We start from the raw sequence: 17,677 nt of genomic DNA on the forward strand, positions 1-17,677 counted from the left end.
ACTCTCCTGCTAGAGCAGGACCACAGAATCCAGCACAGGTCACACTGGATGTGTTCCTGATGGGTCTTGCAAGTCTCCAGAGAAGGAGACTCCACAACCTCTCTGGGCAGCCTGTTCCAGTGCTTCGTGACCCTTACAGTAAGGAAGTTCTTCCTGATGTTGAGGTGGAACCTCCTCTGCTGGAGTTTCCATCCATTGCCACTTGTCTTATCACAAGTGAGCAGAGCCTGTCCCCTCCCTCTTGACCCCTCAGATGTTTATAAACATTTATTAAATCCCCTCTCAGTCTTCTCCTCTCCAGACTAAAGAGCCCCAGGGCTCTCAGCCTCTCCTCATCAGGCAGTGCTCCAATCCCTTTATCATCCTTGTAGCCTTCTGTTGGACTCTCTTGAGTAGATCTCTGTCCCTCTTGAACTGGGGAGGCCAGAACTGGATGCAGTTTTCCAGGTGGGGCCTCACTAGGGCAGAGCAGAGGGGGAGGAGAACCTCCCTGGCTCTGCTGGACACTTCTCAATGCACTCCAGAATCCCATTGTCCTTGTTGGCCACCAGGGCACGTTGCTGTCCCATCCAGAATTTGTTCAGTAGAAAACGTTTTCTGCACTTCTCTGTTCCCTTTTGAAAGTGCAGAACTTTGTTCCATTTGGATGTAATTTTAGTGTTCATCATAGTCTCTGAAAATAAATTGATAATGCAATGGCTTGGAAGCTGGCTGTAGAGATTTAATAATATCCTGAGTTTACTCAGTAGGCAGTAGTGCAGAGAAGACTTGGAGTGACATCCATCAGAAAAACTGTGAGCTTTGGAGCTTGGAAAATGTAGTCCAAGTGTTAATACAGAGAGTTCTTTTGATGTGAGGAGTAACAGCACAGATGTGCAACCCTGATCCAAAGTGAGGAGCTGACCAGACCAGGGGTGTGGCTGTACAGCACAGCATGGGGACAGATGCTCAGTGCACACACAGTGAATCCAGAGTGTTCTGGATCTGTCAGGCTTCTGCAGATCAAAAGGTGGTTAAGGAAAGATTGGATGTGGTAGTTGGGGCTGTTCAGTCTGGAGAAGAGAAGGCTCTGAGGAGACCTCCTGGTGGCCTTCCAGTATCTGAAGGGGGCTTACAAGAAAGCTGGGGAGGGACTTTTGAGGGTGTCAGGTAATGACTAGGGGGAATGGAACAAAACTAGAAGTGGGTAGATTCAGATTGGATGTTAGAAAGAAGTTTTTCCCCATGAGGGTGGTGAGACACTGGCACAGGTTGCCCAGGGTGGTGGTGGAAGCCTCATCCCTGGAGGTTTTTGCAGCCAGGCTGGATGTGGCTGTGAGCATCCTGCTGTAGTGTGAGGTGTCCCTGCCCATGGCAGGGGGGTTGGAACTGGATGATCCTTGAGGTCCCTTCCAACCCTGACAATTCTATGATTCTATGATCTAGTCAATGTGGTGGTGTTAGGTTACAGACTGGACTTGATAATCTCTGAGGTCTATTCCAGCCTCACTAATTCTGTGTTTTTTGTGAAACAGACTTCCTGAATTTGTGCTGAGGGTGTCTGCAGACTGTGTGCAGAAACTTGGAACCTGCTTGCTAAATGTGCAACCAATCTAGAGCTTCATGTGGCTGGGCAGAGTGATTGCACACAGGTTATAGAATCATAGAGTCATGGAATTGATTTGCTTGGAAAAGATCTTCAAGATCATGAACATCTCCCTTCTGAGGAAAGGCTGAGGGAGCTGGCTCTCTTTAGCTTGGAGAGGAGGAGACTGGGGGGTGACCTCATTCATCTTTATAAAGATGTGAAGGGCAAATATCAGGAGGATGGAGTCAGGCTCTTGTCATGTGATGCCCAATGATAGGACAAGGGGCAATGGGTGCAAGCTGGAGCAGAGGAGGTTCCACATGAACATAAGGAAAAACTTTTTCACTGTCAGGGTGACAGAACAGGAGTAAGCTGCTGAGAGAGTTTGTGGAGTCTCCTTCTCTGGAGATATTCAAAACCCACCTGGATGTATTCCTGTGTGACCTACCCAAGGTGATCCTGCCCTGGCAGGAGCATTGGACTGAATGATCTTTTGAGGTCCCTTCCAACCCCCATTAGCATTCTGTGATTCTTTGATTAAGTCCAACCATTAACCCAGCACTGCCAGGTCACCCCTGAAATATGTAATTCAGCACCACATCGACACAGCTTTTACATCTCTCCACCACTTCCCCAGGAAGCCTGTTCCAGGGCTTGACAAACCCTTTCAGTGAAGATTCGTTCCTCATGTCCAGCCTAAGCCTCCCCTGACACAACTTGAGGCTGCTTCCTCTTGTCCTGTTGCTCATTGTGTCTGGGATGTGTTTGGATGCTAGGTAGTACCTTGGCAGCTGCTGTTGTGGTGGGGTTCTCTGATGCTTGCTTTCCTGGGTGGTACTAAGGAGGGCCAGCAAAGGCTTTGGTTCCTCTTTAGTTGTGGTTGGTGTTTTATGGTCTTAGACTAATCCTTATGCCCTGTAAACTAGGTAAACATTCTCACACATCAGAGGAAAGGCAAAAACATCCTGTGTGTGATGCTGAAATTCTCAAACCCTCTTATTGCAGCCACTGATGTATTAGAAGTGTAAGCAAACACAGCAACCACCACTATCACAGAATGTTAGAGGCTGGAAGGGACCTCCAAAGATCATTGAGTCCAACCTGCCTGCCAGGGCAGCATCACCCAGGGGAGTCCTCACAGGAATGCATCCAGGTGGGGTTGGAAACTCTCCAGAGAAGGAGACTCCACAACCCCTCTGGGCAGCCTGTTCCAGTGCTCTGTCACCCTCACTGGAAAGAAGTTTCTCCTCTTGTTGAGAGGATATCTTTTATGTTCTAGTTTGTCTCCTTGTCTTATCACTGTGAACCACCCAGCAGAGCCTGGCCCCCTCCACTTGACACCCACCCCTCAGCTATTGAGAGACATTGATCAGATCCCCTCTCAGACTTCTTTCCTCCAGACTAAACAGCCCCAGGGCTCTCAGTCTCTCTTCACAGGGGAGATGCTCAAGTCCCCTAAGCATCCTCATGGCTCTCCCTTGGACTCTCTCCAGCAGGTCTCTGTCTCTCTTGAACTGGGGAGCCCCAAACTGGACACAGGATTCCAGGTGTGGTCTCACTAGGGAAGAGCAGAGGGGGAGCAGAACTTCCCTAGCCCTGCTGGCCACACTTTTCTTGCTGCACCCCAAGATCCCATTGGCTCTCTTGGCCACAAGGGCACATTGCTGTCCCATGCAGAACTTGCTGCCCACCAGCACTCCAAGGTCTTTCTCTGTGGAGCTGCTTTCCAGCAGGGCAGCCTCTAACCTGTCCTGGTGCCTGCTGCTATTCCTCCCCAGATGTAGGACTCTGTTGCCTCCCAGACCAAGGTGACCTCACCCACTAAAGGCCACTAAGATGACTAGGGGACTGTAACAACTGTCATCTGTGAGGACAGACTAAGAGAGCTGGGTCTGCTTGTTTTGGAGAAGAGGAGGCTGTGAGGGATATCTTGCTTACAAATACCTAAGGGGAATTTCAGAAAGATGGGCCCAGGTTCTTCTGAATGGATTCCAGTGACAGGACAAGGTGTAACCACAGAAACATTCAGGATCACCAAGTCCAACCCAGAACCCTACTCTACAAGGGTAACCCCAAAACCATAGCCCCAAGCACCACATCCAAACCAACTGGAAACACATCCAGGCTTGGGGACTCAACCACCTCCCTGGGCAGCACATTCCAATCCCTGACCACTCTTGCTGGGAAAAATCTTTACCTAATGTCCAGTCTAAACCTATCCAGTGGCAGCTTGAGGCCATTCCCTCTTGTGCTATCACTAATTACCTGTGAGAAGAGACCAGCACCAACCTCTCTAAAATGTCCAGACAGCCAGGAGGCCTCCCCTCAGCCTCCTCTTTTCCAAACTAACCATCCCCAGCTCCTTCAGTCACTCTCCATCAGATTTGTTCTCCAGGCCCTTCCCAGCTTCCTTGCCCTCCTCTGCCCTGGCTCCAGCACCTCCACATCTCTCTTGCATCGAGATGCACAAATCTGAGCACAATCCTCAAGATGTGGCCTCCCCAGAGCTGAGTCCCAGGGGACAATCCCCTCCCTGGACACAGCATTTCTGATCCCAGCCAGGATGCCTTTGGCTTTCTTGGCCACCTGGGCACACTGCTGGCTCCTCTTCAGCTGCTTGCCCATCAGCACCCCCAGCTCCCTTTCTGCCAGCAGCTCTCCAGCCACACTGCCCCAAGCCTGTAGCATTGCTTGGGGTTGTTGTGCCCCAAGGTCAGGACCTGGCACTTGGCCTTGCTGAAGCTCCTCCTGTTAACACTGGCCATGGATCCAATCTCTCCAAGTCCCTCTGCAGAGCCTCCCTCCTCTGGTGCAGATCAACACTGCCACCTGACTTGGTGTCATCTGCAAACTCACTGCTGACACACTCTGTGTCCTCAACAAGGTCAGCAATAAAGATGTTAAACAGAAGTGGTCCCAACACTGAGCCCTGAGGAACACCATTTGTGGCCAGCTGCCAGCTGGATGTAACTCCTCTAACCACCACTCTTTGGGCCTGTTTGCCCAGCCAGTGCTTTATCCAGCAGAGTGTGTGCTCAGCCAAGCCATGAGCAGCCAGGATGTCCACAAGAATTCCATGGGAAACAGTGTCAAAGGCTTTTCTAAAGTCTAGGTAGACAATATCCACAGCCTTTCCCTCATCCAACAGGCCATAAACTTGAACATAGGAAGTTCCTTCTAAACATGGGAAGGAAATTCTTTACTTTGAGGGTGGCAGAGCACTGGAAGAGGCTGCCCAGAGGAGGTGTGGTGTCTCCATCTCTGGAGACTTTCAAGCCCTGCCAGGACATGTTTCTATGTCATGTGCTTTAGGTGATCCTTCTTTGGCAGGGGGGTTGAATTCCATGATCTTCAAATGTCCCTTCCAACCCCTAGCATTTTGTGATTGTGTGATCCAATTGCTTGTTGAGGATGGTCCTTGGCCATCACCTATGCCTAGAAGGGAGACCTCATTGAAGATCTTTCAGCTCAGTCCAAACCATTATCACAAAATATGCTAACAACAAGAAGACATCAGAGTTTAATGGCAAAATCACCTGGAGAAATTTCTTTTTTCCTGAGCAAATCCTTTTGGCTGAGATATTTGTGGAAGGTAATCTGGGCTGTTGTCATAACAGTTCTTTTCCATGTTGGAGTATTTGCTTGCACTGCTGGCAACAAATTTTGCTTAAAAGTGTTGCATTATCATCATGTCAAGACAGAGTATTGATGTGTGTAGTATTGCTTTCTGTTCCTATCATATCACACCTTTATGAAGAGGATGCTAATAGCTGTGGATTGCTTTATTATAGGATCATAGGATGTTAGGGGTTGGAAGGGACCTTCAAAGATCAAGTCCAACCCCTTGCCAGAGCAGGAGCATAGAATCCAGCACAGGTCACACAGGAACACATCCAGATGGATCTTGAAAGTCTCCAACAAGGAAACTCCACAACCCCTTTGGGCAGCCTGTTCCAGTGCTTTGTGACCCTTACAGTAAAGAAGTTCTTCCTTATGTTGAGCTCGAACCTCCTGTGCTGGAGTTTCTATCCATTACCCCTTGTCCTTCTCCACACTAAACAGCCCCAGGGCTCTCAGCCTCTCCTCATAGGGCAGTGCTCCAGTCTTTCCAGCATCCTGGGGAGCTCTCTGTTGGACTCTGTCCAGCAGATCCCTGTCCCTCTTGAACTGGGGAGTCCAGAACTGGCTTTACATCTATTTGATGCCCTGATATGCTGCTGAATACATTCCTTGGGCAGTAGATAGTCAACAATATGTATTCTAATTCAGTACAAGCATCTTGCTAGAGGGGAATGTTTGGGTTTTTTTCTGTTTTAGTAAAGTGTTCATTAGAATAATCTGGTAATGTACCAATTGTGATGTTGGAAGACCAGTGGTGGGTCATGTTGTCATATTAGTGCTACAATACTAGAACAGGCTGAGAGTTGGGCAGGGAGAGTATGAATGAATTTCAACAAAAGCAAGTGTAGAGCCTTGCACCTGGGAAAGAACAACCCCATGGAGCAGTATTGACTGGGGACTGAGCTGCTGGAGAGCAGTGAAGGGGAAAGGGGCTTGGGAGTCCTGGTGGATGGGAGGCTGATCATGAGCCAGCAATGTGCTCTTGTGGCCAAGAAGGCAAATGGTGTCCTGGGGTGGATTAGAAGGGCTGTGGTCAGTAGGTCAAGAGAGGTTCTCCTCCCCCTCTGCTCTGCCCTGGTTGAGGCCACATCTGGAATATTGTGTGCAGTTCTGGGCCCCTCAGTTCAAGAAAGACCTCAGGGAACTGCTTGATAGAGTTCAGCACAGAGTCACAAAAATGCTGACGGGAGTGGAACATCTTCCTTATGAGGAGAGCCTGAGGGAGCTGAGGGCTCTGTAGCTTGGAGAGGAGGAGACTGAGAGGTGACCTCATTCATGTTTAGAGAGATGTGCAGGGGGAGTGCCAAGAGGCTGGAGCCAGGCTCTGCTAGGTGGTACCCAGTGACAGCACAAGGGGCAATGGTGGAAGCTGAGCCATAGGAAGTTCCATGTGAACATGAGGAAAATTTTTTTCCCTGTGAGGGTGACAGAAGACTGGAAGAGGCTGCCCAGGGTGGCTGTGGAGTCTCCCTCTCTGGAGATATCCCAAACCCACCTGGCTGTGTTCCTGTGTGACCTACTCTAGGTGATGCTGCTCTGGCAGGGGGGTTGGACTGGATGAGCTTTGGAGGTCCCTTCCAAGTTCTAACATTCTGTGATTCTGTGATAAGTAGTAAATAATAAGAATGAATAATAAATGCTTGTTTGATTACTGAATAAAAAGGTTTCTGTTAAACATTTCAGCAATGTTACTGCTGACAGTAATTACAAAATCACTGCTTGCATTCAGTATTCATCACTTAGAACATCTTAAACAGCACTGAATGTTTATTTACTGACAGTGCATTGCCTTTTCAGGTACATGTGATCAAGGAGGTGGCATCAATGGCTCAAGAAAAGCTTGGTGTGTCCTGTGAAGTTATTGATCTAAGGACTATCTTACCCTGGGATACAGAGACAGTTTGCAAGGTAAGAAAACTGATGTGAATTTAAAAACAGAACAAAGCAAACCCCACTAAGAAGAACAATTTAAATGCAAGTAATGGTGGCTGTTAGGGTTTTTTTGAAAGGCATATGTTGTTGTCCTGTATTATGTATATTAATTGTTCTGATTCATATATGGAGAATCACAGAAGCATTCAGGTTGGGAGAGAGCCTCAGGATCACCAAGTCCAACCCAGAACCCTACTCTGCAAGGGTCACCCCTAAATCAGAGCCCCAAGCAACACAGCCAAACCACCTTGAAACACATCCAGGCTTGGGGACTCCACCACCTCCCTGGGCAGCACATTCCAATCCCTGACCACTCTTGCCATCAAAAAATGTTTCCTAATGTCCAGTCTAAACCTACCCAGGTGCAGCTTGAGGCCATTCCCTCTTCATCTATCACTAATTCCCTGTGAGAAGAGACCAGCACCAGCTTCTCTGCAATGTCCTTTCAGGTTTTTGTAGAGAACAAATGAGGTCTTCCTTCAGCCTCCTCTTTTAGTTCTGATTGAAACCATTACTGATGTCAACACTTAAGCCAGATTGTACAGATGTTCAGACAGGACAGATCAGGCACACCTCTTTGCCTGACTTTGTCTCTATGTTTGGAGTACCTTAACTGGGTAGACAAGTGTTTTGTCATTTGGTAGTTGTTCTGTAAGGGGATTGCTTAAGTATAAACAGCTGAAATGTGATCAAGGGAAGATGAGCTGTTGGTCTGCTACCTTATGGCAAAGCTTGTATGGCTTCAGTGTTCATTTTAATGTTATGTTTGCTCAAGAGATTGCCAGTGGGACTGGATGGAGCAGATTATGGGAGGAAAGATCCATGATCAGGGGGCTGGAGTGCACCTCTCCTATGAAGAGAGGCTGAGGGAGCTGGGGGTGTTCAGCCTGGAGAAGGGAAGGCTCCAGGGAGACCTAATAGCAGCCTGCCAGGACCTGAAGGGGGCCTACAGAAAGGCTGGGGAGAGACTGTTTGCAAAGGGCTGCAGGGACAGGATGAGGGACAATGGCTTCAAACTAGAGAAGAGCAGATTTAGATTGGATAGATTAGGAAGAAGTTCTTTACCATGAGGGTAGTGGAACACTGGAACAGGATGCCCAGGGAGGTGGTTGGAGCCCCGTCCCTGGAGATACTCAAGGTGAAGCTTGCCAAGGCTCTGAGCAACCTGATTTAGTTGAGGCTGTCCCGGCTGAGTGCAGAGGGGGTTGGACTGGATGACCTTTGTTTGCCACTTCCAACACAAACCATTCTATCATTCTCTGTTGGACACCCACTGCTGGCAGTGTCCTGCTGTCTGGCTGTGGCTGTGTAGCAGATGGGTGTGTGCCTTATGTGTACTGACACACAGAGCTGGGTGCTGCTTCATATGCATTTCAGCTGCTCAGCTGAAATGGGTTCAGTGTCTGCTTGCAGAGTATTCCATGTTACTTGGCTGTGTTTTCTCTCTGTAAAGAATGAAATGTGTTGAGTTGTTGTCATCAACATAAAGAGCAACTTTGGCAGTAATAAATGCTTTACAATCCCTTCTGGAGAAATAATGTTATCCCTTGTATGGCTACATGTTTTTCCTCCTTTAAAGATTTGAGCTGTCATGCTATGAAAACAAACCATCTCTTGGAAGAACAGTTAGGTCTGTTTTGTTGGCTTGGACCTGCTCTGAAACACTGTCAGGAGTAAATGCAGCTGTGTGCAGGAACTGCAGAGATTGAATTGTTCCATGGTTTGCAAAGCTGTATTTCAAAAGTAGGTATTCTGAGAAGATTTTCCTCTTATCTTCAGTCATGAATAACTTTTAAGGTAACTGTGGCCTAAATAAAAAGATGGAAGGGGTAAACCTGCTGCTTTAATGGGGTGGGGTTATTAGTGCTGTTAATTGATAAATTTATTTATAAAGTAAAAGAGTTATTTGAGGACTAATACAGTGCACATTGGCTAGGCAAGTTCAGATATTATAAGAAATACCAAACAGTAGATTTTTTTTCTTTTTTAGTATTGCTCTTATGTTAGTGTGGCTGCAGGCTGGCCACTCTGGTGGGAGAAATACTCAATTATGAGCTTTGGAGGTCCTTTCCAATCCAGACCATTCTCTGGTAATTATTTTCTGTAATCTTGTCTGCTTGGCTCACCTGAAAAGGCAGTGGTTTGCATTTGGCTCTATGCAACACTAAAACCTTTTCATTTAATTTTCATCCTGTATAGGTGTTTTTTTAAGGTAATCACCAGCAGAAATAGAAGGGTGGAAGCTATAGATGTAGCTGCTTGTTGCAGTGTCATCCTTAAGAGGAAATTGCTTGGTGCAGCTGTTGCAGATGACAGTGATTTACAGTGTCAGTTCTGGTGAGGAAACTTGTTACTCCCTTTCTGAGATGCCAGTGTCAAGGACCAAGAGAGTGGTAGCCAACTTGGCCATGCCAGAGAAAGTCTTCAGCTGTCCATTGGTCTGCTCAAGTCCTCTTTGCAGAATCTTTAATGCATAATGGGATTGCTTTTACTTCAGTCCCATGAATAAGCAAATCATCAGCTGCTACAGGCTGCCCTTTGCCGCCAGCTGCTATTTTATGTCAGCATCCATAAATCTCAGGCCAAGTTTTTGTGCTTTTCACAGAATCACAGAATTATTGGGGCTGGAAAAGACCTCTGAGATCATCCAGTCCAGCCTATGACCCAGCACCACCATCAGCTAATCCATGCCACCAAGTGCCACAGCCAAGCTTTTCTTCAAGACCTCCAGGGATGGAGACTCCACCACCTCCCTGGGCAGTCCATCCCAGTGCCTAATCAGCCTTGCTGTCAGGAAGTGCTTCCTAATGTCCAACCTAAACCTCCCCTGGAGCAGCTTCAGGCCATGCCCTCTTGTCCTGTCACAAGTTGCCTGGGAGAAGAGCCTGAGCCCCACCTGACTACAACTTCCTTTTAGGTAGTTGTAGAGAGTGCTAAGGTCCCCTCTGAGTCTCCTCTTCTCCAGGCTGAACACCCCCAGCTCCCTCAGCCTCTCCTCAGCAGACTTTCACTCCAGCCCCCTCACCAGTCTCATTGCTCTCCTCTGGACCTGCTCCAGCACCTCAAGAACCTTCCTGAAGTGAGGGGCCCAGAGCTGCAGAGAGTGCTCAAGGTGAGGCTTCACCAGTGCTGAGCACAGGACAGAATTCCATCCCTGCTCCTGCTGCCCACACTCTTCCTGATCCAGACCAAGATGTCATTGACCTTCCCTGCCACCTGGGCACTCTGCTGGCTCCTGTTCAGCTGCTGTCACCCAGCACTGCCAGGTCCCTCTCTGCCAGGCTGCTCTCCTTGTCTTGCATGTGTGTCTGAAGTTTGTCTGTCTTCTCTTCCTGTGGAATGGAGAGTGAGAGGACAGTGCATGTGATACACTACAGCTTTATTGGTGTTTTTCTGGTGCTGGGATGCATGATCCTCTGTTGTGATCTTATCAGAGAGCAGTACTTTGGGTTTTGATGTAAAAACACATCCCTCAGTGTTACTGCTGGGAGTGGTGTTCTTTGTGATTGCCCCAGGCTGGTGTCTCAGTCCTTGGCCAGCTGCTGCTTTCAGTCCTTGCACATGCAGCTCTCTCTTCACATCTCTTTCACATCAACCTTACCTGTTGAGATTTTCCACATTGTGATGCTTCTCTTGTCTGCTGGCTCTCTCTAGAGCTCTCTCTGGCTCCTACCTAAATTTCTGTAGGCTGTGTGTTTGCTCCTAATCATCTGCCTAATGTTTGGGTGTTCCACATGGGTCAGTGTCCTGGAGCTTTGATGAAGGAATTGCAATGTGCTGCCCAGGGAGGTTTTGGAGTCCCCAAGCCTGGATGTGTTTCAGGGTGGTTTGGCTGTGGTGCTTGGGGCTCTGGTTTAGGGGTGACCCTTGTAGAGTAGGCTTCTGGGTTGGACTTGGTGCTCCTGAGGGTCTTTTCCAACCTGCATGGTTTCTGTGATTCTGTGAACTGAATTGTGCAGCAGTTGTGTGCATTTGCCAGTCAAATATATTTCACTCTGCAGGCTTATTTTATTCTTCTGCTTATCCAAGAAATTCGGCATTTGTATTTAGAAGCATTTCAGTGAATTTTCCTTTTCAGTCTATGTAATTTTTTAAACAAAATGAAGTAGCTTTCATGGTTGGTGTCAGGGACTGAGCAGGCCTCATAACCCTAACTTAATTGTTGCTATCTTTAGAAATGAAATGACTTTTAACACTGAAGTTTCCAACCCAGCAAATTAAAAAAAATGAGATGCTTTATGTGAGAGGTAATGTGTGCCACCTTAATTTGACAGCTGTGCTGTAGGCATGCATAAAGATGGGCTGAAATGGTTAGTGCTTCGGAGATGAGCAGGAACATGTCAAGATTCACTTCCAATCTAACTTCTTAGCCTGCTTTTATGTAGCTGTTTCTGCACAGAAAAATCATGCCATCAAAATAGATATTTGGTAAGGCTCTGAGGTTATACTTCCCAACTGCCACCAGAGGCCTCTTTTTAGCCAAGTTAAGCAGCTGCTTTGACTTTGCTCTGCTCCTAATGAGCATCTTTAGGAACACATAGCTCTGAGTGAAACATGAATAGACACAAATAAGAAATACAGCAAACACAAATACAAATTGACGCTGATTTTACTGATGTTTTCTTTGCATTTTGTGGTTATGTTAAGTTCTCATCTGTGTGAGAATGATGAGGGTGTTCCTGCCTGGTTCAGGCTGCTGTGGGCTTTGAATGGATCCCAGCAGTAACTGATACCTTCTCATCATAGGTACAATTCCTGGGATGGGTAAATGTGCAGACTTTGGTGTTCTTATGTCAGTCTTCACATATCTAAGAATGAGTAATGAAGTTTGAGGTAGATACAGTAGTTCATAGACCTGCGCTAGAGAAAAGCTCTCTCACAGAATCACAGAATTATTGAGCCTGGAATAGACCTCTGAGATCATCCAGTCCAGCCTATGACCTAACACCACCACAGCAGCTACACCATGCCACCAAGTGCCACAGCCAAAGCTTTTCTTCAAGACCTCCAGGGATGGTGACTCCACCACCTCCCTGGGCAGTCCATTCCAGTGTCTAATTCCCCTTTCCATGAGGATGTGCTTCCTAACATCCAACCTAAACCTCCCCTGGTGCAGCTTCAGGCCATGCCCTCTCATCTTGTCTCAAGTTACCTGGGAGAAGAGCCCCATTTTACTACAACTTCCCTCCTTTCCTTCCCCTCTCCCCTTCTCCCCCTTTTCCCTTCTCCCCAGGATGCCATTGGCTCTCTTGGCCACAAGGGCACATTGCTGTCCCATGCAGAACTTGCTGCCCACCAGCACTCCAAGCTCTTTCTCCATGGAGCTGCTCTCCAGCAGGGCAGCCTCTAACCTGTCCTGGTGCCTGCTGTTATTCCTCCCCAGATGCAGGACCCTGCACTTGTCCTTATTGAACTCCCTGAGGTTTGCCTGCAGCCAGCTCTCAGCCTGTCCAGCTCTGGTTGGATGCCAGCACAGCCTGACAGGTGTCAGCCACCCCCCAGTTTTGTACCATCAGAACTTGCTGAGGGTACTCTCAATGCCCTCAGCCAGGTCACTGATAAAGATACTGAACAAAACTGGACCCAGAACTGATCCCTGGGGGACACCACTGGCCACAGGCCTCCAAGTTGACTCTGTGCCACTGATGACAACCCTCTGAGCTCTGTTGTGGAGCCAGTTTGTAATCCAGCTCACTGACCAACCATCTATGCCACATCTCCTGAGCTTTTCTATGAGGATGTTATGGGAGACAGTAACAAGGTCACACCCCAGGGAGATGGAAGATTGCATTGGAGAAGCCATTCAGTGATGGAATCCAAGTCTTGCTCCTCTTGAACACATGCCCTTACCACCATCTCTAAAGAGCTGAGTAGCTCAGTAAGCTTTTGTCCCCAAAGGCCATGATACCTTGCTGTCAGTTCAATGTTAGCAGACTATCAGCATGCTCAAAGCATCCTTCCTTCTCTGAAGGATATAATTTGTTCTGGTAGTGAATCCTAGAGGGCTGTGGGTACAAACTGTGTTTATGTTCTTAGGCCTTTCAAGCCTGGATCCTCTGCAGGCTGGATGCACTGAGTGGCTTAACCTCCTGTCTTTGATTGGCTTTTGTGCCCATGTTAGGATGCTTTTTGCTGTCTCTACTTAACACTGCATTGTGATGTGATGTACTGTGAGATAACCGTGTGGCTGCATGTAGTTATTTCAGGTTGAGCAAGGGTTTGAAACTTTTCTTTTTAGCACAGTTTTGCTCAGGTCCCAGAGCCACTTACTCCAGCCATATGTAAGAAATGCAAGATCTCAGTAGGTTCATACAGCTGCCCTTATTTATAGAGCTGTTCCTAAAATGAAAAATCATAGAATTATAGAATGGCCTGGGTTGGAGGGGATCTCTGCAGGTCATCCAGTCCAACCCCCTCTGCAGTCAGCAGGGACATCCTCAACTAGATCAGGTTGCCCAGAGCCCTGTCCAGCCTCACTTTGACAGACAAATGGTTTAATTTATAAATCCTTTTTTTTTTTTTTCTTAATGATAGAAGTTTTAATGATAGAATTTCCTTTATGGAGGTGGAAGCAAAGCCTTTTGCAAGGCAAGTCTGCCAAAGGTTACTTTTATTGAATGTGGAAAAAATTTTGTATGCATTAAAACACACTCATCTGTAATCTTTCTGAAGATTTTTTCCTTCACAAGAAAAAAGGAGTAGATTGTACAGGCTGTATGTGCATAGAGCTCTGGTACAGAGCTCTCTGAAAGAGACATGATGCAGTCCTTTGTGCTTTACCTCTAGAGGACTGAAAGTGAGCCCAGCATCCTCTCCCAGTGAATAGACCATCAGCAGAAGTTGTGTTATGTGTTAGAAAAGTGACACCAAGCTTGTTTAAAGAGACTGTGCTGCCTTTGCTGCTTCCTTGGGAAGTGTAACAGCAAAGCCTGAGCCCCTTGTCTGTATATACATTTTCAAAGCACTATGTCATTTCATGGAGCAGTGAAAAGTTTGGTGTAGCTCTTGTTTACTTTGACAGCCTTCACTGATTTCTGACTAAAGCTCTTGCTTTATTCCCTAGGGCTGGAGTATGAGTGATGCTGTGGTTATGATTCAAAGAGGGAGGAGTTAGCAGTCCATAGAGTGGCGTGTTTTGTTTTTTTGTTTTTTTTTTTTTTTTGGGGGGGGTGGGGGGGAAGGAGAGAATGTATTCCCTGTTGTCCTGGTTTATTCTAACAGCAGCATCCTTACAGCTGTGTGTTTTGCTCGTGTGAGGGAGCTGAAGGATCAGAAGGGATTTCTCCCTTTTATACCTTCAACTGTAAACATGAACACATGGAGTTAATGTGCTGCTGACAGGGAAACCTCTGCCTTCAGCATGCTCTGCTGACTCTCCAGCTGTTCTGTGTGCATGCAGATGTTTGCATTTAGTGCAGCCACAGCAACAGCACAAGAGGACACAGTCTCCAGCTGTGCCAGGGGAGGTTTAGGCTGGATGGTAGGAAGAAATTCTTCCCAGAAAGAGAGATTGGCCATGGGAATGTGCTGCCCAGGGAGGTGGTGGAGTCACCATCCCTGGAAGTGTTTAAGAAGAGACTGAATGAGGCACTTAGTGCCATGGTTTAGTTGATCAGATGGTGTTGGGTGATAGGTTGGGCTTGATGATCTCTGAGGTCTTTTCCAAGCTGGTTAATTCTGTGATTCTGTGCAAGATGTCAGTCCCTACCCAGGCAGGGAGCACTTCCCTACTACTCGACTGAGCATCTCTGGTGTTAGTGGAAGGATGAAGGATGCTGCTCAAGAAACTGAAACATGACATACATATATATGAAATACCTATAAAATGTATTGCTCTTGAACCTACTAGATACTTTTTTTTTTCCTTTCAGAACTTCAGTTTTCAGACAAAGCCTTTCCCAATTCTATGTAACAGATTTACTTAGAAGCTTTGGAGAGAAGAGACCGTGCAGATTTTGCTGTCTGTGAACTGTTGGGTGGTGTGGTATTGATTAAAAAAAAAAAAAAAAAAAAAGAGCCACTGGCACACTTCCTAGTGCTTTACTGGTCATATCCAGGGTAGAATTCTGTGGCTGTAGTGGTTTCTATATTAAAAATGCATGTGTTACTGGAAGTGGGAAATCTAGCTCAGGATTAAGGACTCTTAAGGGATTGTGCAAATTGCTGGTATTTTATTCAGCCTGAATTGAGCTGCCCCTGTTAGTTCAGCTTTGAATTGATAAGTATCAATCTGCCATTGTCACTTTTGCAAGTGAAAATTTGCAAATGCCCACTTTGGTGCTTTTGTCTTATTTAGAAGGCAAGTATTTTTCCACTTAAGCATTTCTTACCTCATTAATCATCCTTAAAGCTCTCTGGATGGCTGCTACTGTGGTGCAAAGAAATGTTGAGAATGATTCCTTTGTGACTTAGTAATAAAAAGGACTGCAAGCTGAACAGCAGAATTAAGGGCTTGTGGGTTCCTGTGAGCCTGGATGACTGAAGTTTGCAAAGAAATAGTGGTGTCTTTGCAGCAACATTGCTTTGTGCATCGATATTATCAATGATAGTAATTCTGAGCTTGCTTCTTTAGGAGACTGTCCAACAGACTGTTCTTCTGAGCACTTCGGTGTTGCTTTGCTCTTCTGTCTGAAAGGTTCTGCAGACCTCCTCATGGAGGTCAGCATAAATTCTTGGCAGGCTGAAAAACAACATCTGCACTCTTGCTGGAAGGAGGAAAACAGAAATTGGCCAGGGTGGGAACCAGTGAGTAATACAGTACTGGTGAGCAGCTTAGGGAAAAGTCTGTGCCTGTTCTCCATCCAGGCTCTTTGATTGGAGCCATCTCTAACAGTGTGGATTAGAGCTTTCTCTTTAGTGCACAGGTGGCATTTCTCTCAGCTGTTGTCATCAAAGTGACTGAATAATTGCTAGTAGCACATCCTTGGTGTCCTATAGTCAATAGACAGCACCCCCCAGCAGACCTGTTGGTCTACCAGTGTTCACGTTCCTTGAAATGTGCTTCATCCAGTTGGACTGTGGCTAAAGGAAAATCAAGATCAGTGAGCCTGATGGGGGTGGCTTTGCTTTTAGTACATTAACTGCACTCACCAGGCATTGAACTGTGCAATTGTAGTGCAAGTATCCTGGGATCAGATTTGTGTTTCTTGGCTGTCTCTTCCTGGTCTTTTGCCACCTTACATGTTGCTCCATGGATTTCTTGACTGAATGGTGCTCATACCTAGAAAATGTGATTAAAATTGTACTGCTTGCATGATGGCAGTGAACTTTGTCACTCTTTCCATAGGAAATGTGTGTCTTTTGCCCTTGTAGTTTCAGGTTGCTAGAGCATGTTGTGACTTGATGACCTCTGGAGGTCCCTTCCCACCTCTAACGTTCTGTGATTCTATGGCTCCATGGCTACAGAAGCAGAACACTGGAACCATGCTTGCAGACAGTCATTTTGAAGTTATGAGAATATTTGTAACCATTTAGGAAACCTATTAGTCATATATTTTGCTCCTCTGTATTTCAAGAAAGCTTTAAATGGAAACCTTGGTGTTGGTTCCTATGCATCTTGTTGTTTCAGGGAAGAAGAATGGAAATGGTAAAATGGTTGGGATTGGAAGGGACCTTTATAGGTCATCCAGTTCAAGCCCCCTGCAGTGAGCAGGGGCATGTGTAACTACATCAGGTTGCTCAGAACCACAGCCAGTCTGTGTTTCCAGTGAAGAGTGAGGCAAAAGGAGAAAGGAGTTGTTGAGTATCTCAGCTTTCTCCTCATCTGTTGTTACATCTAGCTCATCAGGGGGGTATGCTTTCTTTGCCCTTCTTTTTCTGGCTGTCATACCCATAGAAGCTGTTCTCCCTTCTCCCTTCTCCTTTCTCCCTTCTTGTTATTTTTGCATCCCTTGCAAAGGGGCTGTCCCTGCTTCCACTTCTGCATTTCCTTCTTGCCCTTTAGTTTGACCAGCAGCTCCTGACTTGAAATGCACAGAATCACAGAATCAACCAGGTTGGAAGAGACCTCTAAGATCATCAAGTCCAACAGATCACCCACCGCTATCTAATCAACTAGATCACTAAGTGCCATGGTGGTCTCTTGACTTCCTTGCCTGATTTCTTCTTCTTGGGGATTGAAAGCTCTTGTGCTCTGTGGAAAGCATCCTTGAAGATGTGTCAGTTAAGTTTGACTTGCTTACTTCTGAGGGCCATTTCCCAGAGGGTCCTTTGACCAGCTCCTTGACTAGCTGGAATTTTGCTTTCCTAAAATTCAGGGACCAAACTTTTATCCTTGCCTGACCATCCCTGGAGTTCTGCAAAAGGCATGTAGACATGGCACTCTGGGACATGGTTTAATGGCCATGGTGGTGTTAGGTCAAGAGTTGGACTCTGTGATCACAGAATCATAGAGCTTTAGGGGCTGGAAGGGACCTTGAAAGGTCATCCAACCTAGAGCAGATCACACAGGAACGCATCCAGGCAGGTCTTGAATATCTCCAGAGAGGGAGACTCCACAACTCCCTGGACAGTCTCTTCTAGGCTTCTGTCACCCTCACAGGGAAAAAGTTTTTCCTC

General features: G+C 46.8%; 1 protein-coding gene across 1 annotated transcript in view; it reads left to right on the plus strand.

Moving 5' to 3' along the window:
* BCKDHB (branched chain keto acid dehydrogenase E1 subunit beta) overlaps positions 1-17,677 on the plus strand; it is a 151,487-nt gene that overhangs the window by 45,041 nt on the left and 88,769 nt on the right. The window contains exon 8 of the mRNA XM_054394701.1: positions 6,986-7,096. Within this exon, the coding sequence (XP_054250676.1) occupies positions 6,986-7,096 (111 nt within the window). The remainder of the gene's footprint in view (positions 1-6,985; positions 7,097-17,677) is intronic.

Source organism: Indicator indicator, chromosome 2, assembly GCF_027791375.1.
Source record: "Indicator indicator isolate 239-I01 chromosome 2, UM_Iind_1.1, whole genome shotgun sequence".
Taxonomy (NCBI): domain Eukaryota; kingdom Metazoa; phylum Chordata; class Aves; order Piciformes; family Indicatoridae; genus Indicator; species Indicator indicator.